The sequence below is a fragment of the Colias eurytheme genome, chromosome 1, assembly GCF_061535395.1.
Source record: "Colias eurytheme isolate Ceu_HAF_F1 chromosome 1, ilColEury1 Martin Lab GWU primary, whole genome shotgun sequence".
Taxonomy (NCBI): domain Eukaryota; kingdom Metazoa; phylum Arthropoda; class Insecta; order Lepidoptera; family Pieridae; genus Colias; species Colias eurytheme.
The window spans coordinates 3,622,426-3,649,299 of record NC_142980.1 but is presented as its reverse complement, the minus strand read 5'-3'; the positions used below and the strand labels follow the sequence as shown (position 1 = coordinate 3,649,299).

General features: G+C 33.5%; 3 protein-coding genes across 3 annotated transcripts in view; 2 read left to right on the top strand and 1 right to left on the bottom strand.

Annotated features, from left to right (window-relative positions):
* The window catches only part of LOC149910951 (putative fatty acyl-CoA reductase CG5065), a 28,195-nt gene extending 12,346 nt beyond the window's left edge, over positions 1 to 15,849 (top strand). The window contains exons 2-8 of the mRNA XM_090101422.1: positions 5,075 to 5,273; positions 7,811 to 8,119; positions 8,883 to 9,078; positions 10,921 to 11,119; positions 13,633 to 13,872; positions 14,111 to 14,368; positions 14,559 to 15,849. Coding sequence (XP_089957548.1) covers positions 5,076 to 5,273; positions 7,811 to 8,119; positions 8,883 to 9,078; positions 10,921 to 11,119; positions 13,633 to 13,872; positions 14,111 to 14,368; positions 14,559 to 14,718 — 1,560 coding nt within the window. The 5' untranslated portion in view covers position 5,075 and the 3' untranslated portion in view covers positions 14,719 to 15,849. The remainder of the gene's footprint in view (positions 1 to 5,074; positions 5,274 to 7,810; positions 8,120 to 8,882; positions 9,079 to 10,920; positions 11,120 to 13,632; positions 13,873 to 14,110; positions 14,369 to 14,558) is intronic.
* Positions 15,850 to 15,877: 28 nt separating this feature from the next.
* Positions 15,878 to 19,313, bottom strand: Tpi (triose phosphate isomerase). The gene is made up of 6 exons (XM_090101435.1): positions 19,109 to 19,313; positions 18,820 to 18,944; positions 18,439 to 18,550; positions 18,192 to 18,301; positions 17,454 to 17,660; positions 15,878 to 16,813 (listed from the first exon to the last, which is right to left on the bottom strand). The coding sequence occupies exons 2-6, from the start codon at positions 18,928 to 18,930 to the stop codon at positions 16,607 to 16,609; spliced, it is 747 nt and encodes a 248-aa protein (XP_089957561.1). The 5' UTR covers positions 18,931 to 18,944; positions 19,109 to 19,313; the 3' UTR covers positions 15,878 to 16,606.
* A 2,471-nt stretch (positions 19,314 to 21,784) lies between these two features.
* On the top strand, positions 21,785 to 25,765 carry LOC149910949 (uncharacterized). Its single transcript, XM_090104489.1, has 5 exons — positions 21,785 to 21,969; positions 22,045 to 22,133; positions 22,723 to 22,842; positions 24,972 to 25,098; positions 25,527 to 25,765. The coding sequence occupies exons 1-5, from the start codon at positions 21,961 to 21,963 to the stop codon at positions 25,602 to 25,604; spliced, it is 423 nt and encodes a 140-aa protein (XP_089960615.1). The 5' UTR covers positions 21,785 to 21,960; the 3' UTR covers positions 25,605 to 25,765.
* The last annotated feature ends 1,109 nt before the right edge of the window (positions 25,766 to 26,874 follow it).

The following is a 26,874-nucleotide window of genomic DNA, read 5'->3' as shown; positions in this document are numbered from 1 at the left end:
TTTAACTTAATTGACAGGATGATGTAATGTGATTTATTATTTACTAGCTATAGGTATTATTATAACGTAATGTATGTAACGATAATGTTTATAAATATATAATGACATAGCAAGAGATAATCTATCTAATCCTTTGCTTTATAAGGAAGCTCCAATTTCATCATAATAATTTTATACAAATACGAGACACAAATAGATCAAAGACAAAAATCGAGGTACATCTACAAATTTCCAGACAGGAAGAAATTTTTGTAGAATACTATAGCTTTACCTGCCTAATAGTTAATACCAATTTCATAAACAACTTCTCGTATTATAAAAAAACGTTATAATATTAATATTACCTCGTTAAATATGCAAGATCCCCTCATATTCTAATGAGGTTTTAACAAAAGGTGTCTTCAACCTTAACATATTATAATGTGTATTACGTCGGACTTAAATTAGATTTATACTAGATATGTAATTGTGTATACAATATACACATACATAATTATGATGCAGAGATACAAAATAATGTCACAGGTTAGCACATTTTTACAACAATTATAAAAAAATTACCAACAATTACTCGAGTGACTGTTCAACATTATTAAATATGGCTAATTTTAACATAATACCTTATTTATGATTTTATCTCATAGGAGTATGATTAAAGCAAATTAAGTTTGTACTAAGTGAACCATTAATTTTAATCACACAATATAACGCATTTTATGTGTGAATCAACATCCTAACATTATAAGTAAACTAGCGTTCCGCACGCGGCTTCGCCCGCTTTGTCTAAAACCTAATAAATTATTTACTAAAACCTTCCTGTTGAATCACTCTATATATTAAAAAAAAAACCGCATCAAAATCCGTTGCGTAGTTTTAAACATTTAAGCATACAAAGGGACACAGGGACAGAGAAAGCGACTTTGTTTTATACTATGTAGTGATGATGATATATTTAACCGAAACATGATATAGAAATATACTACTTAGATACCGTTTTTTAATACCGTTTTCGGTCAAGGCAAGATGAGAAAAGGCTAAATTTCGACTAAACATATGGGTGAAACATGGAACTTGTGTGATAGTTTCTTTCTTCAAAAAAACGTTTCATCTATGCAGCCTTTAAGTTGAATTGTGTCTGTTTAAAAATTATAAAAGTTTCTTTAATTTATTATTTACTAGCTATAGTACTAGTTACACACACTTTATATTAGTTACAACAAATATTATAAATAATTTAAAAATTTAGACGAAATCTTCGTATGAAACTATCCTTTTTTCTCAAATAAAAAGTTCCAAACAAAAATATATCGAAGAAAACAATATTAATAATAATACCTAATAAGCTAACAATGTTTTTGGGTTGTTGAGGAAGTGTTAGCGTTAGTGTGAATTTTGAGGAAGCGATAGCGGAAGAGGATTTTTTTATTTTCATTTTTGAGGATGCGGTAAGAACCCAAAATATACGGTAGAGGAACCCAAAATATTGCGGAACTTCCGCATTATGAGGAAGCGGAAGAGGAATCCTCAACAACCCTAATCTTCATACGTTTAATATCCTACGTTACGACGTTCAACGGATAAAATAGGTAGGTATCGTAAATAATAATTTGTATTCTGTCTAGATACTACCTACATCATTATAATGACATAGCCTTGACATGCACATGGTTAAATAATAATTATTGTATGTCAAACAATAGGCTATTAAAAATGCTCAAACTATTTGTCTACGCACTATTCATTATTCTTTTCAAAATAAAACCTACAAAATTTTTGCAAAAACACCTCACAGAAGTTTCCACTAAAATAAATGTTGTGTGGTTTTATGAAACCACGGTAAAAGTGAAACTGTTCGAACGGTTCCGAACACTGCTTTGTGTAGCGCATGTCGCGTGACGGTCGGCTGCCGAGTAGGTATACCTACTCGGCAGCCGCGAAACACGCGACATGCGCTACACAGACCAAAAAGTTTGAGACGATGTAATAAAAGTTTCACTTTAAAAACTTCGGTACATAATATAAAATAGCTAAGTACCAATACTATGATTCCATAAAATTTGAGAAAAATATACATGCAATGATATACTATATAGCTAGGTACGAAAAGCCATATTTAATTATTTCTGATAACGATCGCGATTGGAAGTTGGAATGGGCCACCCTAACCACGGGGTAAATGACGTTATGACCTATTTTCAAAATATCATATAAAATGTGTACCTATATTTATTGAATTGTATATAATTATCGGTTTAATTATAGGATCTTGTTTTAAACAAATACCTCAGTAAAATTACAAAGTTTAGCTTTTTATAAAATTCCTAGGTAGTAACTCATTGCCAAGACCAAGATGTATCAAGGGAAGGGACTGGCTCTCTTAACACAGGCTATGCCTAGCAAGAGAACCAGAGCCTCATATTCAATTTTGTATAATCTAAAGGTGAAATAAAGATTTTTTTTTATTGCTCCCCCAACCCACTTATGAAATTTTTTTTAAATCATTACAAAATTCGTTCTGCCATTCTTGGGTTAATATATGTACTCTCGATGTATTTCTGTGGTTATACTCATAAGTGATGGCTAACCTGACGTTTTTTAATACATATATATGTCGTGGCCATATCGTAAATTTGCTCATTTCATGATATGATTGGCCATTTCACGAAATGGTCGCATTTCGTGAAATGGCCAATTTCGTTTGGCCACATCATGATGTGGCTTGAGCAGATCAATGATAAGAAATCGTTTCACGATATGGCCAACTAAACGCGCGGTTTTATCATGAAATGATCAAAATTATTTGATCATATCGTGAAATAGTTACATTAATCATTGGTAGAGGCGCTGCAAGCTCTGTGTTTATGTGATAAGATGGCGGCTGTTGGCGAAAATTTAATTATTCGCAGTTAAAAACTTCATAATTCGTTTAATAACAATATGAAGAAAGTCATAGCAAAGAATTTACGACGGTTCGAGTACTATGGAAAATGTGGATATCTTATATGTATTGAAGAAAAAATGCGTCTTAAATAAAATAATTTAAGACGCATTTTTTCTTTTAGGGTATATATTTATATATCCTACTATAGTATTATAATTGTTTGTTTTTTAAAAAGCGATCCGCTTCTGGCACTCGCCGGCCGCTAGCGCGGCACGCTCGCTTTGCTCGCTCGGCTCGTGCGTTGTTTATCAGTCTAACCTAACCTAACCTAACTGTTTTTTATTGCAAAAACGATTCGCTTCTGGCATTCGCCGGCCGCTGCCGCGGCACTAACATAAATGACATTAAACAAGTTTTTAGAATATTCTGATTTTTTTAAAAATCTTATGGACTCTTTATATTTTATACGATCTGGCCAAATGTGGATGGCCAAATCGTGAAACGTTGACGATTTAACGATCTGATCAAACTATGTTGGCCATTTCATGAAATGCGACCATTTCGTGAAATGATCGATCATATCATGAAATGAGCAAATCTACGATATGGCCACGACATATACTTAGTTTACATGTTACTCGTTTAAAGTGTATTTGTAGTATGTATTTTTAGTTTTTACCAATAAAATGGTGTATGGCATAGTTTATAATACCTATGTACCTAGGTGTACTTAGTAATTATTCATTATTTAAGTAATGTTATTATCATTACAAGGAGGATCGTCTAAAATGTGTGTGTTAAAGGTGTTATTAGTTATTACGTTTCACCATTGAGACATGATATTTTTTTCAAAACAAAAACAGCTAAGTAATTTAGCATAGAGCGATCGAAAACTGAAATATTATGTATATTCGGCTAGGATATAATATAGTAAGAGGAATACAATAATACCTAGTATGAAAACAAAAAAGTATTCACGTAAGTTCCTAATTAAGTGTTTAAGTACAAGTTTACAGTTTTACACTCCCAAAGTCTAAACGAAAAAATAAGCAAAAAAAATATAACTAAAACTTATGAAATTCGGCTTCGCCCGTGATACTATAGGATAGTTTAAACATATAGTTAAACTATCCTATCTCTCAAGTTGGATCGAACTGCACATGGTGTGCGAATTTTATTATAATCGGTTAAGTGGTTTAGGAGTCCATTGAGGACAAACATTGTGACACGAGATTTATATATATTAAGATAATCTATCAATGTCGTGAATATGATAATTATTATTTAACTACACTACATTTTTAATCTATTAACAATTGCAAAAAAATTGTACCGCCATATTTATCCAAACAAAGATTTAAATCACCGAGAAATTTCGACACGCCATTTTGAAACTTATTGTCAAAACGTGGCTAACCACGTGCGTTTAACTACAGCTGGCTTCGCTCTTTCTCTCAACGAGCATTACCTAAAATTGTTCCAAATAAATTACTTTCTAACGGAACGCACGCTCAGATTCAATTATCTTGAGTAATCTAATTCACCCATTGCCTTCGCAAAGCACATGAGAATTGACGTGTTAATTTCCGCTATGTATCCAACGTTTATGTTGTTAACTTAAATAAGTAGTTTATGTTGTTTATTACTTAAATTACTATGTAATTATTGAACAAAAAGAAGTGTGTGTAAAAAATTCTAAACTTCATAATTTAGTAAGTTTTTCAGGGAATTTTTTAGAAAAAAATATCACACCAATGAAACACATATAAAGCATCCTGCATGCAACACGTAAAAAGACCCGAAAGTGTCCATAACTAGCTAGATTTTATTTGCATAAGTAAACAATAAACAATACATTTATTTATGTATGACGGTGCTTTAAATGAAAGTTCTTTGACTGACAAAATATCTCACAGTCGACTTTTAAGAAGAAGACTAGGACCTAGGTTACCTAGGTACAGAGGAAACTTAATCTCTTGCCGCTTGTTTCTCTCCCGCTAGATGTGACATCAAACATCTACACAACATTTATCTGTTACTTTTTCAATCGTTTACCAATTATTAACCTATGTTCTAAGCGACAACCATTCAAGGAAATACAAAACAATCCGCTTAAATCAATCCAGTGTTCTCGAAACATTGAAACACGAAAAAAATGCTTTGATGTGATTCTAAATGAATTGTTTTTTCCAGGATGCCGGCCGGGATGTCTGTGGCGGAGTTCTATAAAGGCAAGAGTGTCCTCGTGACCGGAGGCACCGGTTTCATGGGGAAGGTGCTGGTTGAGAAGCTTCTCTACAGTGTCCCTGACATTGGCAACATTTATATACTAATGCGACCAAAGCGCGGGAAATCCGTCAATCAGAGGTTAGAGGAAATGCAGAGGTTGCCAGTAAGTAATTGTTCTTTATTTAAATATTGAATGTAGATAAAAAATAACCCTTTGTTTCTCTTTTCATAGCTAAACAAATACGTGCATGCATGAGAATTATTATTTTTACTTATTTTATATTAACTAAATTTAAATTATTTTCAAGAAACAATAAACACATAAATCATATCATGCTCTTGTGTTTAGAGAATAAAAATGTACCTAAAATATATATAAAATCACATTTAACATAATTATCACATAAAGATAGAGTTGCATCTAATAGATTATCTGAATTTATGTATTTTGAGAGAAACGTTCATGTATATTACATATAATTGACATAAATATTATATTTGTGGGTATTTAGCTCCCCGTTAGGATATAACTGAACATTAATTTATTCCAAAACAAAGCAAAAAATTCATAAAAGCCCAACAACGTGTATAACTTTTCTGTGCCTTTTATAGTGGAGAAAAATAGAAGTGTACCGGACTAAACTCCACTGTATTCTTTTGAGGCAACAGGTGGATAGACGTAACCCCCTCGGCGGCAGCCCAAACGCAAACCTACAGGGGCAGGCGGATTGCCAGCTGTAGGTTTGCGTGTCTAACATAGTTTATTGACAACGAACAGTAAAGCAACGAAACCATTTCAATTAAATATACCTACGCACCCTTGAAGCAAGCAATTTAACTTGTCATATATCGGCGTAACTTTTTCGCGATACGCCGCGGCCGTTGAAGTCGTTGCGTGCGCTCTTTGAGAGTTCACTCGCTACTGACAATACCGGGACCGGGGACGACTCGGACTATTTACAAATCTCGTTGATGCGCATGTTTATGAAAGCCGCTTAGTAAAGTAGTTACCGTACTTTTCGTATTCAATTTACTGTGGCTCACCCTCCCGGGGCGGAGAGCGGGACACGTCTTACGCCGCCTCACCGGACCGTAGTAACTATTTACTAATCTGTGACCGGAAGATGGATTATATTCCCGATCCATCGCCCGACCTACTTCGCTCGATTAACTCAGACTGCTATATTCTGGAGAGAGCAACTTTAATTTAAATATGACTATTATTGTAATAATTAATAACTAGCTATGGCTTTGCTATTCTTAGTGTCAGTGTTATTGGACATTATTAATGATACCACGTTTAAAATATGTGCCGTAATATTTTAAATAGTTTCTCAATGCCAAAACCTCTAAAATTCCATCTACGGCCATTCACTTCTATGGTACTACATATTTGGTAATCGACTCTGTTGCAGCGTAACGTAATACCATGTAATACTTACATTATACTTCCGAACTTAGACTTCCGAAATATCATTCACTAGCTGCACCCCGCGGTTTCACCCGCGCGCGTGACTGAGTTTATTCCTTTGAATCCTAATGTTCATGTGGGAATATCGGTATAGACAATAGCCTAAATTACCCATTATAAGCAGCTGCCTGTCAGTGAAAGTCCTGTCAAAATCAGTCCAGTCGTTCCGAAACAAACAGACAGACATATAAATATTTTTAAAATTTCTATTTTGGTAAAAATCGGCTATTTCAATATTAAACACAGACGCTCCAATGTTATTTAAAAAAAAAGCTGCCTCTAAGCGGATTAACATAATAAATATTATGTCTCTTTCGGATACAATAACATATTGCTATGCCGACTGAGCGGAATGATTACCGAGTGCTTGACTCGATTTGCTTCAATGGAGATATTTAATTATCTAGTGCAAAACATAATATAGGTTACCTCCACGTTACCTCAGCCTAAATAGGTCACTGGTATGATAAACTACGTTGGAATTTTCTGATATAGTAAAATACATTAGAAAATCTCTATTACTATGTTATGCTTCCAGCCTTAACTTATTGATGCAAAAAGTGGGTTCCATTCATTTATATTTTAATACCCTTGAACATAACAAATAAAAAAATAACACTTTTTCCACTTTAAATATTCCATACATCAATTACGTCGGAATACATAAAATCCAATCCGTGAATAAAAATAAAGCAGTGGTGGCTTAGTGGTGAGGACCTCGGACATCAAATCGATAAGCTAGGGGTTCGAGACCAAGCGGTGGCGCGGCGTGCAGTAAATGATTTGATTTTCCAATTTATCTGCACATAACATATATACACCACTGCTCGAACGGTGAAGGAAAACATCATCAACATCATCATCAACCGGCCGGCATGTCGAAGAATCAAAAGTTCCTTTCATTCATTATTACGCTAGAAACACTATGCTTTCTACCAATATGCGAAAACGTAAAATATTAGGTACAAGACAAATAAAAAAGAGCGTGAGTGCCGAGCACACGTGTCAGAAGTCAAACTTCTTTGGTAAGATTCAAAGATACCAAAATGGTCGCCTTACTCCATGACGTGACGGTATTGCCATGACGTGACTTTGAAATTACTCTCAACACGCCTAAAGAAGTTTCACTTCAAAATTGTAATACTTTTAACTGCTTTCAATATTAAATAGACAAACATCCATTTCGTCAAAATACATAAAAAGTATAAAACCCTAAATTTTGTTTCCAGCTCTTCGACCGCATAAGGAACGAACGTCCAACAAGCTTCAAGAAGATAAAGGCATTACAGGGTGACGTGCTCTTCGAGAACTTTGGTCTATCGGACAATGATATAGAAAAACTATCCGAAGAAATATACTTAGTGTTTCACTTCGCTGCGACGTTAAGGCTAGAAGCACCATTAAAGGACAATGTTAATATGAACACTTGCGGCACTCAAAGGACTCTAAATGTGGCTAAAAGATTGAAGAAGCTGCAACTGGTGGTGCATCTATCTACCGCGTTCTGCTATCCTGATTATACGGTTTTGGAGGAAAAGGTAAAGGTATTGTAAGCATCTTTAACACAAAAGTCAAGCCCCAAAAAATACTTAATAAAATCGCGCAAAACATTACGAGTTCAAAATTAACGACTATTAGGTAGTATCTTATAATACTAGCAATGAAAAAATCTTCATGTTTTATGTTACTATGCCATAAAAACTGCCCGACCGATGCCGGCCTTTCCAGCCTCCTCCACTCAAGCGACAGCCCAAGCCGAGGTTCGTGATTCCTATCAAGTGGGGACGCCGTTGCGTATGTCGCATGTATGTCGCTAACAGTGTGAATCTGCCCCCCTAGACAAGGGGCTTTCTATTAGCGTAAAGTTAAATAGAATAGATTAGGAATGTATGAGATTGACGTAATCAATCGTCGTCGTCGTCGTAATGTAGGGGGGCTGTTCACCAACGCGTTCGTGTTACGATGTAGCAGCACTTCTGGCTAACATCGAGAAACACTACACAAAAAAAAGCCATAAAAGCTATATTCTCATAGTATTATAATTTATGCCATCATTTACATAATCAATTAGATTTTATCAAATACAAAAGATTTTCAAAGTACCTAAAAAAAATTTACAATAGTTTGCAGTTAGTCTTTGATTTAAGCTACATATTTTTTTTTGCAAATAAAAACTGATTGCTCTTGAGATACAGATCTTTTCTAGTTCAAGAGACAGTGCAATTATTATGTAAGGTTATGATGTTTTGGTAAAACAAAGATTGTATTATTTTTATTAATTGATATTTACAATGATTTCAGATCCATGCACCAACCGTACAACCATCTGACATAATGAGACTCATAGAATGGCTGGATGATAAGCAATTAGCGCTCCTGACTCCTTCACTTTTGGGCGCCCATCCAAACTGCTATACCTTCTCTAAGAGACTAGCCGAATCCATTGTCGCGGAAGCGTTTGAATCTTTACCAGTGGTTATTGCAAGACCGAGTATAGGTAAGTGTATGGAAGTTATTATTAATGCATTGATAACAAAGGTTATAAATATCAAATGTTTTGTTCGTGACAACTTGTTTATGAGAAAAAATTATAAATAATCTAGTTTAAAATTCACACGATCTTACAGTGTTAACGTAGTCGTAAGTAATTCACGATTTATGCAATTTTTTACATAGTTTCACGTTTGAAACTATTTAGAATTAAATTATATTAGTTCATAAGCTTGTTACATTTGACTTCCAAGATAATAATTAAAAATCAGCTTATGAACGAGATTATAAAGCTCCGTTTTATACAATTAGTTCTATAATGTTTGAATACTTAATTTTTTAGAATAAGAAAATTTTATTGAAAATACAAAAACTACATACTACTAAAAGGTACCTATACTACAATCGTGTCATATCAAGATTATTTATACATAGTACCGATTCGTTGAATTTAATTAATTAAGTTGCATTCATTTAAAATTTATCTCGTAGAATGTGCAGAGCTACGTCTATTGCAACTCATAGATAACTAGGTAGCCATAGATAATGAGGGTTTACACTTTACAGGTAAGTACTGACCGATCAATACCTGCATGCGTACATGCGTATTACAGATGTCTATTACATGTAAACACTGAGATATAAAATATAGACTTAACACGATTTTGCCTATACATATATGCATGCTTTATTAGATATATAAAACTAGCGGTCCGCCCCGGCTTCGCCCGTGGTACATGTTTACGTTTTCTCTACATAAGAACCATCCTCGTACTTCAAGGAATATAATCAAAAAAGAATTATCGAAATCGGTTCAGCCGTTCTCGAATTATGCGCTTACCAACACATTTTGCGATTCATTTTTATATATAAGAAGATAGGTATACATTTTAATACAAATCCATCAATTAAAAGAGACTCATAGCAAAAAATAATAAAAACATGTCCATTATACAATGTTATAATTAAATGTAAACTAACATTACCTCTCGTACTGAGAAAGCGTTAAGGCCTAAACTTGAAAAGCTATTCTAGGAATACTGATATCATCATTACGCAAACGTAGCGTATCAAAATGTCCGTAAAGAGTAGAAATTTCTATTGAAATATGACGTAGCGGTCTCAATGTAAAATGTATATGATAATAATACAATGCTAGTATCCTATGTACATACATAAAAAACTAGCATTGTAGTAAAAAAGGCTCTTGGACCTCTACCGAAGAAGACCGGAATTCTAAAGGAAGTGGATGGGACTCTCATTACGAATGGTGACCGCCAATTATCAAGATGGGTTGAACACTATCAGCGCTATATTCGCAACCTGCTGACATAAATCAAGATGTCTTAAATCGAATGCCACCATCCTCCAACGACTTGGATCCTGACGGAATCCTCCCCGAAATAGTTAAGTTATCGCCTGTTTTGCGTGTTGGAATCGGGGTAAAGTGCCACTGGATATGCGTGACGCTAACATCATAACCCTTTACAAAGGAAAAGGCGACCGCGGCGACTGCAACTCTTACCGCGGTATTTCTACCATATTATTATATATAGCCTGTATTTTGTACGTTAATCTATACCAAGAAGCTTATATCATCTTTACTAATATTATAAAGCTGAAGAGTTTGTTTGAACGCGCTAATCTCAGGAACTACTGGTCCAATTTGAAAAATTCTTTCGGAGTTAAGTAGTTAGCCCATTCATCGAGGAAGGCTATACATATATCATCACGCTTAGACCAATAGGAGAAGAGCAAGGCGGGTGAAACCATGAGGCGTAGCTAGTTATGAATATTTTGGCATGTAAGTTGCGGAAAGAAGTAAACAATTTATTTATTTTATTTCCAGTGTGTCCAGCTTTAGCAGAACCTCTGCCAGGTTGGGTGGATAACCTCAACGGTCCCGTGGGTTTGATGCTGGGTGCTGGTAAGGGCGCGATCCGAAGCATGCTTTGCGACGGGAGCTTGCTCGCACAGGTCATACCAGTGGACACCGCAATCAATGCTATCATTGCTTTGGGCATGATTGAGTCGAACAGGAAAGAAAAGTGAGTACCATAGATACCCTCATGGGCGTAGCTAGCCATGGGCACAGGGTGGGGCAAAAAAAAAACCGGCCAAGTGCGAGTCGGACTCGCGCACCGAGGGCTCCGAACAAACCTACTTTTTATTAAGTTGTAACTCTAAAATGTATGTTTGAGCAATTTTCCTTTATCTGTGCTATAAGACATTGCTTTTAACCAAATTTCAAGACTCTGTGTTCACGGGAAGTACAATGCAGGTTTTGATTCCCTTGCGAATGTCGAAATTTGCGATAATTTGTAGCATAAAATGTCTGTATCTTTTGATTGCGTTGGCTTATAAGTTTGATTTTTTTACAGCTTTAGAATTAGACCGTAGACTTGAGTATTCGATATAAATTTCAGCTTGATAACTCTACGCGTTCCTGAGAAAAAGTGTGTTGACAGACAAACCGACAGGCAAACTTTGTTGTGCGAATACCTTTTCAAGAACGCGTGGCGGTATCAAGCTGAAATAATAATGAATATAAATCAAAACAAACAAAAGATACCTACAGCCGTTTATGTTGCAAATTTCATCCCTATATTATATATGTAGTTTATCTGTCTAATACAATAATATAATTCCTTTTTACCATAAAATATAGGTCTATGTAAATAGAAAAATAAACCATTTTAAATAACTCAGTAAATAAAGCAAAACCTTGCACTTCCGATTTCATGTTTGTTTTAGGTTAATGGTCACATATCCATACTAATATTATAAATGCGAAAGTAACTCTGTCTGTCTGTCTGTTACTCAATCACGCCTTAACTACTGAACCAATTTGCATGAAATTTGGTAAAGAGATATTTTGATATCCGAGAAAGGACATAGGCTACTTTTTATCCCGGGAAATAGGATAGGTTTTATCCCGGAAATCCCACGGGAACGGGAACTATGCGGGTTTTTCTTTGACTGCGCGGGTGAAGCTGCGGGTGGAAAGCTAGTTATGGCCATAAAAACACAAAATGCAGACAGATCCAGGTGGAGCTTTGCTCGTAATCTTATAGTTTTTGACCGATATCTCGAAAACTATCTACTTTAGGGCAAAAGTTGCTTAGATTTTTTTTGTAGAAAGTAAAATTTCGCATATTTTATATCATGTAAATTTTTTGTAACACTTACTATTTACGGTTTATGGCCTATTTGATGAACCGGTTGATCGTTCAAATATTGGATTAATGAATAAAATGCATATATGTACATAGTTTTTGGGTCACTTTATTCTCTTCAAGTTTTGTTTGAAATTTTTTTCTAGTGCTCATATTTTTTGAGTTGTTCCACATAAAATGTAGAAATGCCGCCGCTCGGCGGGTGACGTGGCAGGCCAAAAGTTTTTTTATGGATGTAATAAAAACGAAGAAGAAATTTCCAATGCAAGTGGATTTTCACCGTTTCCGAAACGGCAAAATTTTTGATATTTTTCTTATAGAAAATTTTTAATACATTTTTTTAAATATTTTCCTTTATTTTATTCTTGCATCCGAATATGAAATAATTATTCAATATTATTTAGTTGTACGAAATATTATATACGAAACATACATAGGTACCTTGAAATTTACTATTTATCGCCAAACTTTAAATAACTAAAAAAAGCATTAGAAAAAAAAGTTTCAAATAAAGTAATCTTAATAAATGGATAATGCATATGTATATTAATGCCTATGCATTTCATTGATTAATCCAATATTTAAAGAGTTACTTGCCAAAGATGATTAACCGGCTCATTAAATAGGCCATAAATCGTAAACGGAAAGTTTTACAAAAAGTTTACAAAGTATAAAAGATGTAAAATTTTACTACCTACAAAAAAATCCCAATATTTTTTGCCTTAAAATGGATAGTTTCCGAGACATCGGCCAAAATATTTTATGTAAGATTTCGAGCGTAGCTCCACCTGGATCTGTCAGCATTTTGTGCTTTTATGGTCAGTAACTTATCCTTAAACAAAAGTGAAATTGGATGGGAAATTTAGTGCGAATTTGGCTAAAAAAAACAGCTTTGAATGGGGTAACAGTACTACACTACTTTTTCTGGCACCAAAAGTGGTTTAGGTAAATCATGTAACATAGAAGCGCAAGCTTTTTGTTTAGATCGCAATTTTTTTTGTGTCGACTGACAAGTTTAGAGTGAGAATTTTTTAACGGATATTAAGTTTTGTAGTCAGTACCTAGATAATTTCGATTTTTAGATTTGGTTAGGTACCTTCCAGGTCAGAGCCAGGGTGGGGCAAGTGCCCCACCCTGCCCCACCGTGGCTACGCCCATGGATACCCTACCACAATGACAAAACTATGTCTTATCTTAACGAAGTCACGCTTTACGTCTACATAAAGATAGAGTTTTTTAATCCAATCAGATAACGTTTTTCGGAGAAACACCGGTTGTGAAAGGAGATATAATTGCAAGAAATGCAAGTTTGACACGATATTTTTCCATCACACTTTATTTTGTTACTTCCTTCACTATTGTTAATTCAAGTTACTCTCCAACAGGCCTGAGGTGATCCCAATATACAATATTAACATTGGCCATCAGAAGCCTACAACTTGGGGAGAGGTGCTCACCATTGCTAAGGATTATGGCCGCAAATACCCTCTCGCGTGGCCGCTGTGGTACCCCAATGGTGACATAACCACGAATTATGCATTACACGAGTTCAAGAGAATATTTTACCACCTATTGCCAGCTTATTGCATAGACTTTCTGTTGCTTATTACCGGACAAAAGCGATTGTAAGTGATAAAGATATATTTTAAAATACGTATTTGTAACTTTACAGAATTTCATACAGAAACAGCAACTACATTAGATTATAAATAATAAAGATAACATCACAATTAGTAACAAAAAAAATGTAATAACTTTGTGAGGAATAAATTACATTACAGCTTAATGTATTCTATCGTAATCTCGTACAACGTAATGGAAAAGTATTTCTAGGTACTTAAAAAAACAATTTTTTTTTTTCAGCATGCTTCGAGTTCAAGAACGAATAAGTCAAGGTCTAGAAGTACTGCAATACTTCACAATAAGACCATGGAGCTTCCCTTGCCCGAATTATGATAACATTAAATTACAACTAACAGAGGAGGATAACAAAAGATTTAACACAGATCTGACGGAGGTGGATAAAGTGCAATATCTGCATAGCTGTGTTGAGGGCGGTCGAGTGTTCTGCTTCAAGGAAGATCCTAACAAGATCTACTTAAACAGACATTATCACAACTTGTAAGTATACATCTAATCTCCTCTCGTGATCTCTTAGAGAGACATCCTTTTAACTTGCACTGTATCTTAATGTATTAGATTGGCTCATAAAATATTATTATTCCTATTGTTAAATGCTTGACTAGTAATGACTAATGAGCAATGAAATTTCTTTGATTCTTGATATAATATTCTTCTATTTCTTTTTCAGTCTTTACTTCCTCGACTGGATCGTCAAGATTTTATTCTGGCTACTGATACTGTCATTTATAGCAAGATGGTTCGAACCTGTCCGAGATTTATTTAGTTACGGAGAGCCTGTGGTTAAACATCTGCCGTTTTTGGGACCAGCAGTTTTAGATAATCACTAGCATTTTGGTTTACATCTTAGATTTTAGTGCGTTACCAGACTTGAAATTTTACATTCATTTAGTTATAATTTTACTCTTAACGACGTATGAATGATCAATATTATCATATGAATGGAGTTGGTACTTGGTATTATAAAGTGCCTCTGCTCCTGTGATTTTAAAATTTATAGTTAATATATGTATTAGGAGTTGGTGGGCCACATTTGACATAATACATTGCTATATTAACAAGTACCTATGTGGAGTTATAAAAATTAGAAACACTTATAAATATTTAATTTTATTAAGGTGGCATGTGGAATCAAAAATATTTTAATCATCCAACATAATTAAGTCTAATCTAGGATAGTTCTATTTGGATAAGCGGATAATAAAATAAATGTTACTCTATAGCATTTTTGAGTACCCAATCTACCTCAAAAATTAAGGCGATAAAATTAAATAAGTTTCAACTTTCAACCATTCAAGAGCGACTCTCCTGCGTCCTCGCGATGAAACATACATTCGACAGCAAGTAGTACGAAAAGATAGCATCGCGATTCGTGGAGGGAACATTAAAAATGTCTACATGAATATAACCCTCTGGCCTCTGCATCTTTTATTTAGCTTGTATATTTTACATCAACAGTTTTATCAATATTGTTGTGGTATAGTAGCGTTAGATACTATTAGGTATTCTGTGGTACGAGTATAAAATACAATCGCTGACGCATTCAATAAGATAAATGACGCCTTAATTTTTCTGCTGAAGGCCAGTTAAAATGTTAAAAAAAAAAATTAAAAACATAGTACTTTGTCAGAAAATATTGTAAACATACTTTATGTATGAGATTATATGCATTTGCTTCATTCCATATTTTTATATAAAATACAATTATGTAGTACTATGGTATTGTATAGGATAATAGGACTATTAATTTTGTATTGTATAATCTTATACGTTAATTGTACCTGCATAAAAATATGAGCAATGAATTGAGGTGTAAAAATTATTGTGTATTTTTATTAAGAACGGGATGAAAATGGTACAATGGATAAATGGTTATTTGATACTTAAGATATTATTAAAATAAGCATCGCTCAAACTAGATTTAATTGTGTAACGGGCTTGTTAATAAAAAACAATTTATATACGACATAGACTTTTATTTAAATATACGCACATTTAAAACAAATGGAAATAAACTTAACCTTAACGATTTATCAGACGAGCCGATAAAAAATAACAGTCGAAAAAATATCAACATATGACAAACAAACTGACTTAACGCAAACTGACTGATAAAACAAATCAAATCATAATTGTGCGTAGAAATACACTTATTTTAAGTTCCAATACATGATTACTTAGTAATAAGTTGATACAACATTTAGTACTGATAAAATGAAGATTTTTGTTTAAATTTTAAATGCAATAAGAATTCATACTTTATGTATGTATGTATGCATGTATATCCAGTACTAAATATTGTTGGTGGTTAAATAGACACTTATTAAATGTTTTTCACGAGATTATGCATGTCACTTTGACTTGTAGAATCAGTCCATACGACACAGTCGCTGCCCATTCATATCACTGAGTATTTCTTCTCTAATCTCTCGGGTACACTGATTTTCGAGAACGAAATAACCGTGTACGAACGGGTTCCTCCCTTGTATGTGGTCACGAATGCAATGGAAGTTTGTATAAATCGCTGATGGTACAATGGCCAAAATTTTCCTTCAAAAAGTTTTGCTCAATTAGAAAAAATTGTATATGTAGGTAAACACTTCAAAAATATGCGTCCTACGATGTTGCCTTATAAAAAAATTCGCCGCTGGCTACAAACTTCGCAATGCCTCATAACCATTACATCAAGCAAGGGGGGAATATCTGGAAGGTACACACTCATTTAGTGGCGTTCACGATATCCACGAACTCGGGCTTCAGGCTGGCGCCCCCAACGAGGAACCCATCGATGTCAGCACAATTAGCTAATTCCTTGGCATTCGCGCCAGTCACCGACCCCCCGTATTGAATGCGTACAGCCTGCGCTACATCAGCTGATACGTTCTTGGAGATCCAGTTGCGGAGAGATGCGTGGACCTCTTGAGCCTGTGGACATATAGAATGATTAATAAAAAACAATACTATGGCAAAATAATTAGATCTTAATACTATTATAAAGGCGAAAGTTTGTAAGTATGGATGTATGGATGTTTGTTACTCTTTCACGTAAAAACTAATGAACCGATTACAATGAAATTAAGCACACATATAAAGGGTAACTTGGATTAACACATAGGATAGGTTTTATCCCGGAAATCGCACGGGAACGGTAACTATGCGGGTTTTTCTTTGACTGCGCGGGCGAAGCCGCGGGCGAAAACATAGTTATTAGATAATTTGCAAGTAACAACGACTAATAAAAATATCTTCTATCATTATATCAAATTAAATAGATAAGATTAGAAAAATATTTTTGAAGACATTAAAATGAAAATAGCACAGTAATAAGAATTGCTTTTGAAAATCTAATAATAATTGATACAAAAAATCCAAATTTACGTAATGTTACATACTTACAGTGGTAAATGTTAAAAAAAACTTACGTAATGACGATTCGAAAGTGCTACTAAATAGTAGTCTAATTGAATAAATGAATGTTTGAGTTTGAGGAAGACATTTAAATGAAAATAGCACATTAATAAGAATTGCTTTTGAAAATCGAATAATAATTTATATGTTCACATACCTGAGCAGGGGAGGCAGTCTTGCCAGTCCCAATGGCCCAGACAGGCTCATAGGCCAGGACGACCTTGTCCCAATTGTTGCCAATAGCTGGCACCAAGGCTTGTGTTTGCCTGAAAACCACCTCTTCGGTTTTACCAGCCTCTCTCTCTTCAAGCGTCTCGCCGATGCAAGCGATAACCTTCAAGCCCGATTCAAGGGCATGGGCCACCTGTAATATAAAATAATGTAATCTATATATATAAAACTCAAAGGTGACTGATATAGTGATCTATCAACGCACAGCCCAAACCACTGGACGTATCGGGCTGAAATTTGGCATGCAGGTAGATGTCATAACGTAGGCGTCCCCTAAGAAAGGATGTTAGAAAATTCATCCCCTAAAGGGGTAAAAAAGGGGATAGAAGTTTGTATGAAACTTTTAACCTTAAACTTTATTCCTTGGATGTATTTGCATGAAATTTAGCACACATAGTATAGAGGGTAACTTGGATAAACACATAGGATAGGTTTATCCTGGAAATCCTACGGGAATGGGAACAATGCGGGTTTTTCTTTGAGAACGCGGGCGAAGCCGCGGGCGGAAAGTTAGTAGAAAATAATCATAAGATATATTGTACATGTATTTAGATATTAAAGACTGTAAATACAACGAAATCCTATTTACATGTAGTCAAAATAATATTATGAATGACAGTTAGTAATCCCAAAACATCTATTATTTATGAAGTCTGTATAATACCTTCTCAGCAACCAGGTCGTCTTTTTCACCAAAGATGGTTCTGCGCTCAGAGTGCCCCAGGATCACCCAATTCGCACCAATGTCCTTGATCATAGCCGGAGAGATTTCACCTGTACCAAAAATTGTACATGTCATATATCATAAAACCAAAATAAAATTTTCCTAATTTGATACAAAAAAATTTAAGTAAATTCGAGTTAAAATCATGATGAGGAAATATTTTTAAGTTCTAGAATAATATATGTACCGGTAAATGCTCCTTTGGGCACCTTCCAGCAGTTTTGGGCGGCCACCGAGATGTTGTCAGGAATGATGCCCTTGACGTAGGACAAGTAGATTGCCGGCACACCAACAATCACCTGAAAATTGAAAAATGTTGTGTGGTTTTATGAAACCACGGTAAAAGTGAAACTGTTCGAACGGTTCCGAACACTGCTTTGTGTAGCGCATGTCGCGTGACGGTCGGCTGCCGAGTAGGTATACCTACTCGGCAGCCGCGATACACGCGACATGCGCTACACAGACCAAAAAGTTTGAGACGAAGTAATAAAAGTTTCACTTTTAAAATTATTGTATTTATTATTTGTAGAGATACAACGATCTGTACGAATAGGTATATAGCACATACCTCAGCATTGGGGTCTAAAGGACCCTTCTTCAAGGTGTTGACAATTTCATTGATTTGGTTCTTATCACCATTCATCTTCCAATTACCACCAACGACAAATTTACGACCCATGATTGATTTTTAGCCTGTAATAATACGTGATTTAATCAGAGTAATAAAAGTTATGAAATTAATTGTCTGCTATCAAAGCGGCCATTGATAACTTATAATCCCTATATTAATCTTTTTCTCAAGATATACATAGATTTAATTGATTAAATGTATAGCTTTAAGTAAAGATTTTACTTACTTTTGCCTTTAGTAAAACAACTATCTGTTGCAAGTAGCGATCACCAGGTAGGTAGCGGTCAGCTGGGTCACCTCGCCGGTAGAATAGAATAAATACGTTATCTACTTCTAACTCGCAGAGTTAAAAATTAAAATTAAAAACCCTCACTGCGATTGGTGAACAGATTTTCGATACACAAATCAGCCAATAAAATTGTGACATAAACGTACTGTGCAAAGAGAACAGACTAACTAGCTATGACCTATGTGACATTGAGAAAATTTATAGGATCAATACCTACCAATTGCCTACCAATTATAATGTTTCGGTAACACGTTGCAGCGACTTGAACCATATGTCCGATCTGTCAAATTTAGTTCGTACTTTTAGGTACCGTAGGACTTCTTTCGTGGCGAATGACACAACATCAAATTAGCTTTAATTTTTAAATTAATCTTAAATTGTGTTTATTATTTTAAACACTTCTGAGATAAAAAACTCTACACTATCCGAAATAATAACAATAAAAGGTGGAGAATAAGTTTTTTAATAAATTAAGTATTCACTTAATGTGACAGCACTCACTTGAAATGTCACTGTCGTGAAAAGTGGTTGGTCGATGATGCTCAGGCGCTCGTGAATTAAAACGTGATTAGAACAAACATTTATGTAAATTAGGTACTGGTTGAGGATTTAATAACAAATAACCACGGCACTTATTTCACTCTCTTGAGTGAAATAATATGTACCTAACTAAGGTACCTAATATAAAAGTATTATTATGACATATTTTAATATCCAAGAGAAATACTGTGATTTTGAAATCTAAATATTTTTGCTCACCACGGAAACAAATTGTCACTCTTTATCTATTTAGCTCACATCGAACTATCTCCAGATGCCAAAATTATATAGTATAACTAGTGGTCCGCCCCGGCTTCGCCCGTGGTACCTACATGTTTAAACTATCCTATCTCTCAAGTTGGATCGAACTGCACATGGTATGCGAATTTTATTATAATCGGTTAAGTGGTTAAGGAGACCATTGAGGACAAACATTGTGACACGAGATTTATATATATTACTAGCGGTCCGCCCCGGCTTCGCCCGTGGTACATATTTCGCCTAATAAAAGGTAGCCTATGTTCTTTCGCAGGATCTAAAGATTATCTGTGCCAGGTATTTAATTGGTTAAGGATTAATGCTGTATTGGTTAAAATCACATCGAAAATTAGCCATTATTTGTCGTAAAAAGTAAATGACAAAAAAAAGTTATTGTGGGTTATCCATAAGAGATAGACATATACCATCGCGGACTTTTCTATAGACCTTTTCAATGTGTATAATACTTAGTACATTATTTTGATAAAACTCGTAGGGTTCAGCCTGCGTTTGCAATGTAAGCGGAAAAAATGTAATTTCATGACATCACATTAGAAACCTCAAAAATAACAGTACGTCTCCACTATTTAATGGATGTTATTATACATATAAACCTTCCTCTTGAAACACTCTATCTATTAAAAAAAACCGCATCAAAATCCGTTGCGTAGTTTCAAAGATTTAAGCGTACAAAGGGACATAGGGACATAGGGACAGGGAATGCGACTTTGTTTTATACTATGTAGTGAAGATTAGAGCAGGCTCCAAGGAGATGTTCGTTTGCAAAAATAGCGGACCTAAATCTGACTTCTGATAAATATTGTATAGATCCCAGACATCCTATAGACAGATGTTGCCAACTAGTTTTGTGGTCCCCCTCCCCGCACCCCGGTAATTAAATATGGCATACAAAGAAAGAAATAAAAACTTCCAAAACATGCCGTGTGGGGTATCAAATGAAAGAGCTTATTGAGTAGATCACGAATATATAGCATACTATAACATTTCTTACACTTTCTCTAAGATTTTTTAGAAATTTTACGAAAATGCTCCATTTTTGAGTTAACTTTAAACCAACTATAGATTGAAAACTCATGAATATCTTTAAATTATTATTTTAAATAATTAACAATAGTCGATTGTTTACGATTCAATAAACAATGGACTATAATTGTTAATTTGAGACATTTTGATAGCCCACACGGCATGTTTTGGAAATTTTTATTTTTTTCTTTGTATGCCATATTTAATTACCGGGGTGCGGGGAGGGGGACCACAAAACTGGTTGGCAACATCTGTCTATAGGATGTCTGAGATCTATAAAATATATATCAGAAGTCAGATTTAGGTCCGCTATTTTTGCAAACGAACATCTCCTTGGAGCCTGCTCTAAATCGCTCTGTTGCGATGTGAAAGAATGACAAACAAACTCAATTTGAAATTCAGAATTTAGTGTGAACTCAATTTCACAAATTAGAAGGGATTAAGTAAATCTACGTTAAGATTAAGCATTCAATTTTTTTTAAACTGAGCTTTATAAATTTGAGGTTTTTAAACTGATAACAGTAATTAAAATTGAACCAGCAAAAAAAGTAACTTATAATAATAATTTTGTTTTATTTGTATGTTTTAAATAATTACAAAGCCACAGTGCAATTTATTATAAATGAAATTATAGATCTTTGTTTGTGCACACAGATCTACTAGATCTGTGTTTGTGCATAAGTTTATGAACGGAAGAATCAATTTTTTACGGACCCGCCCATCTGCTTGACATCTGCCGTAATTTTTTTAACTGTCAGTGTCCAACCTCTACTTGGTCTGTGTCGGTGCTTAGTCTTTGACAATACGTTACAAAGTAACAAACAAAGTTGATTTTTGAATATTTTCCATTTCCAGTTCTAAACTTAAATATTTATATTTTAATTGTTTGTACTGCTTTTGATTTTGATAATAATTCGTGTTCCGTGCATTTAGAAAAAAAAAACAAAATGAGTGCTGTAAGTGATTAATTCGATGTGTTAGATATAATATATTGTTTATTAACTATTATTAATTTATTTTTAATTGTGTAGCCATCCAATTTATTGGAGTCTGAAAATACTGAAAATGATACCAAAAATACACCATTGAGAAAACAGAAAATAGAAGATTACTTTGTCCGGTAAATATTCTAACAGCTTTTTACGCTTTACTTAATATCATTGTAGGTATAAAACCCTTCATAAAATTATAATATTAACTTTGAAGCAGGGACGAAAATAGATCGCAACATAAATGCAATAAATCACATTGTTTGTCTACCTATTTTCTTACCAAAAGGTCAAAAGCTGATGTTTTAATAATTTTTGTAGTGAAATTAATATGTAAAGCCTAATAAAATTTTAAGAGTATGCTTGCTTTAATATATATTTTGCTTACTTATATATGTAATGGCAGGAGAAAGTAATATTGGTGGATACCTTTCCCCTTTCTCCTGAATTTCGTCTGAATTTAATTAATTATAATGAATATTTTGATTTAATATTTAATAAGTGCATTAACTTTCATTGTATACATAGATATATTGTTCTAATCACCCTTTAATAATTCCTTAATTTAGTGTGTAATAAATAAATTAAGTGTTAATATGACAATTTTATTCTGAGCTCAATCAATAAAGAAGGCACAAATTACGTAATAATATTGATTACTGCACATTGGTTTATTGGTCTGATTTTTCTGAATAAAAAAATCACATTCCTTTGTTATAGTGAGAACAAGAAAAATGAGAAGTCGGAGACTAGGAGTGTGCAAGTTGATATGGATGATGGGGGTATAGCTCTGCGTCTGCATAGCAACAACTATTGGTATCAACAAGCTGAAGAGAAAAGGTAAGATATTTTATAGTATTGATTTTTCCAAGTGTTTTATTATAGGTTCCAGCATCGGTTGCAGAAAGCAAAAAATGGATCCCAGTATTCTTTTGTTTTTCTTAGTTGCATACTTTTAGGAGGAGAAGAAGAAATTTCTATTGATCAATCACGTTTTTAAAATACTTAAGAGTTTTCCGGAAGATATAGAAGCTTTTGAAGAGCTTCTTCATAGTTGTGTTGGTTGTAGTTAAGAATTCCAATTTTTGGTTCTAATTTTCATACAAGTCTTTGTTATAATCTGTAGGATAATCTACTATCATTTTTTAAAGTCATTGTCTCTATCCAAATGAAGACAAATCAAACAAAGGAATTAAAATTAATTTGGTGCTTTTTCAGTTTTAAAAAGAGTAGTTACTCCTAAACAATGCTCTATTTATATCCACAATTAGTTAATTGTGGATATTAATAGAGCATTGTTTAACAATCCTATGGGTTGCTAAATTCTGTAGAATCTTCTTTTATGTAATTAAAAATGTGAAAAAATCTGTCAAAGGTTAAAACTTAAAATAAAAATATATTTTTTTTTTAATTAAATTCGAAATAAAAAAATAGTTATTATCAAAATTGGTTCATTTAGTCTTGCGTACAAACCCAAAAAAAAGACAGTTAAAATGAAAACTTTCTGCTTTTTTAAAATGGTTGATAATTAATAAACAAATATATAAGATTAAATGTTAGTCTGTATAGCGATGGGATTACTTAAAATACGACAAATATGAGATAACACACAAAATAGCTTCTAAGCCTCATTTCTTATACCTTGTTAATATAGGATCCCGGTCTAGAACAACTAAATTGATTGCAAAAGGGCTGCCTAAACAATTGCAGTCCAGAATGAGATTAATTAAATATTTAAAAAATATATTTTTTTAAACACCAGTTTTTAGTATTGAATTAAAAATTAATTATTAATTAAAGTTCACATGTTAAGTTACCCTAAAAATATATAGATTGAATACGAAAACGGTGGTAGAGGTTGCGAAAATCTGTTGTGAATGCCAGTTGTCGAGTTTTAAAATGGGAATGAGAATATTAATAAGGTATCAAGAAGCTTATATCTAGTGTATTAGATACAAGCTTCTTGTAAGGTATATTTGGATAGGTCTAATGTCATGTAAGAGAAGTGGTTCGAAAAAATTTGGAAATAACGTGGAAATGTGTTCGATGTTCTCAGTGTAATATTCACTTGAGCGAATAGTGAATGATCTTATCTATAATCGCCTTAATAAATAGCCTTCGTCGATAAATGAGCTAACTATTTATGTGACTTCACACTGAGAGAATTTTTCATCGGATCAATAGTTCCCGAGATAAGCGCCTTCAAGCAAACTCTTCATATTTTGTTTTTCGTTCGGAATAATAAGAATGGTGTGCGCTTTGTGAATCAAAATCTCTTAGGCCCACACTCGTAATTACATCGAATTCAAAACCGCAAATAGCACTTGAATGCGAAAAATAATTTGATATCTAGTAATTATAATAAGCACTACCCACTCATTTATTTGAAAAAAATAGACATCAATCAATCAAGATTTTATAAAATTGAAATATTATACCGGGTTCCAAGAATGGTGGATACTCTAGTAGTCTAGTACGTGAGTGCGGGTGATGGATGGGGTAATTTCCCATCTATATAAACTATAACTATCCCAAACGTCTTGAGGTCTAAGTCATTTTTTTTTGAAAATTAAGAAAGATCACACTTTCCTCGAATTTGTGGACATCACGTCTGTAGTTAATATCTTTTTTCCAAATGTTTTCTTTCCGTGGGTTATTTAATAACGGTAGTCCTAAATATAAAAAAAAAAACGCTTTATTACGCGTTCATACCTAGACCTACTTTTAACCAGAATATTACACGAGTTAAAGTGCGGACGCAACCAGCTTCAAAAACTTTTCAATTCGACTGTTTTTTCTGTGAGTTTGTTAATTAACTCAAAACTATCAACTAGGTGAACCGATTTTGACAACTATTTTTGTATTTAAAACCTAGTAACTTCTGCTTAGTCAAATTTTGTCCAGTATTGACGGTTAAGTATTGTCTTAAAAAATATTAAGTATGTGTAACGTCTTTCTATCTTTTATAGAAAAGAGTTGGAAGAGGCTCTTAAAGAGAATGAAAGACTGTGCCAGATTAAAGCGGCTTTGCGTGAGGAGAATTTACACTACAAGCAAATGTTGGAAGAAGTGCAGAGCTTCGTGGATGTCTATAAGGTAAATATATCGTGTAAATTTTAGTTAATCGACAATAAAAAAAAAAGTTATATTGATGCCTATGTAATGTCCTCCCTGATTGAACAAAAATATTTTCAGAGTTACACCAATTGGTATGAATAGATAAATTTCCAAGAATTAAAATAATATTTTCAATAAAAACATGCACTTTTATTTCATTTTTTAATGATTGCTTTTTAAAAACAATGTTCGAAACAGAGAACAATTCTTTTATGGATTTATTTGCCTCGGTCGGTTGGGTAATTTAACATTTTTTGTAATTTTTTTCTAATTCTTATGAGTTTTTTTTTTCCATTTTTTAGTTCCAATTTTCGTTAAAATCTATTCAGCCGTTCTTGAGTTATAATGAAAAAAAAAAATAAATTTTTTTTCTAGAATATTAAATCTAAGCTAGAATATTATTTCAGGAGGAAGTGGATGATGCTGCCAACGACACTGGAATAGATTTGGGAGCCTCCGATGAATCTCAGAACATCAGCTCTTAAATATTTACCCAATAATGTCCCTACAAGTACCTTAATTACTAGCGTTCTTTAGTTATTATTATGTTATTTAATGACCCAAGTGTGTAATCCATTGGTAGATTTAATTATTTTATGTTAATGTATGTATCACAAAATGAATAATAAATGTTTAAAAATGAAAATGTTGTATTATTTTCCCTTTGTTTAGATACCCTACATTTTTTCCACAAATACAAAAAATTACATCTTTTTTTCACAAATACAAAAAATTACAATTGTAAAGTAACTGAAGAAAAAACTTATCCTTTTGTGTTCGACGTCATATTGGAATTGAAATTTGTCATATGTAGTTTTAGGTAGGTATATAGTTACTATTTATTTAATACCCATATTGAGTTAGTTGTGAAAAGCAATTAATCCGCCACTTTGTGGCGGCAGCTATCTGACAAATTTTCATCAAACATAGTAAAAAAAATTCCTATGCCACAGACAGACACGCCAAACCTAGTGCGATTCGCGCACAAAAGATTCCATAAAATCGTACCTATAGAACGACATAAAATCACGTAATGCTGTATCAGACTCCCCCTTAAATATGTATTAATGTAATAATTAGACATTCTGTGATTATTTCAAGCATCTACTTGGTGCCGTCTCCAATATCGAACAAAAACGAGCAATAATTATTTTCTTGGTACCTACATTGTATATCTACACAAATATTGAAATCATAGGAAAGTCAAAACTATTCGTTTAATGTTTGTCTGTATGTCTTTACGTATATCCGGGCTAAACTCAAAAAGTACCTACGTACTGCATGGATTTTCAAGTTTTGCATGAATATTTTTACTAACGGGTCCAATAGGAGCAGAACAATGCGTGGTAAAACCAAAGAGAATCCAAATACTACGTAGATAAAACCGCGAAGCACAGCTAGTAAAACATAAAAGAACCCATTTTTAGAATCAAAATACTATTCTTTATATTGTTTTATAAGTCTTCAATAGTAATAAATAAAGTAATAATAAATTGGGAGTTTGCCCGGGTTATATTCGATTAGTACACATTACTTTCACAGAATAGTCATTTTTAAAATCATATAATAAATTATGTAGTAGTAACTACCTAACTAGGTAGTTAAATTTTGATAAACAAACAAAATCTGTTTCTTACATGTAATTATTCAAGTCGATTGTATTATAGCTATCTATAGGATCTTGAAATACAATATTATGATAGGTACCTATTTCCTTTCGTACCTTATCTTTTAGTTACGACAAAGAGTTGAAAT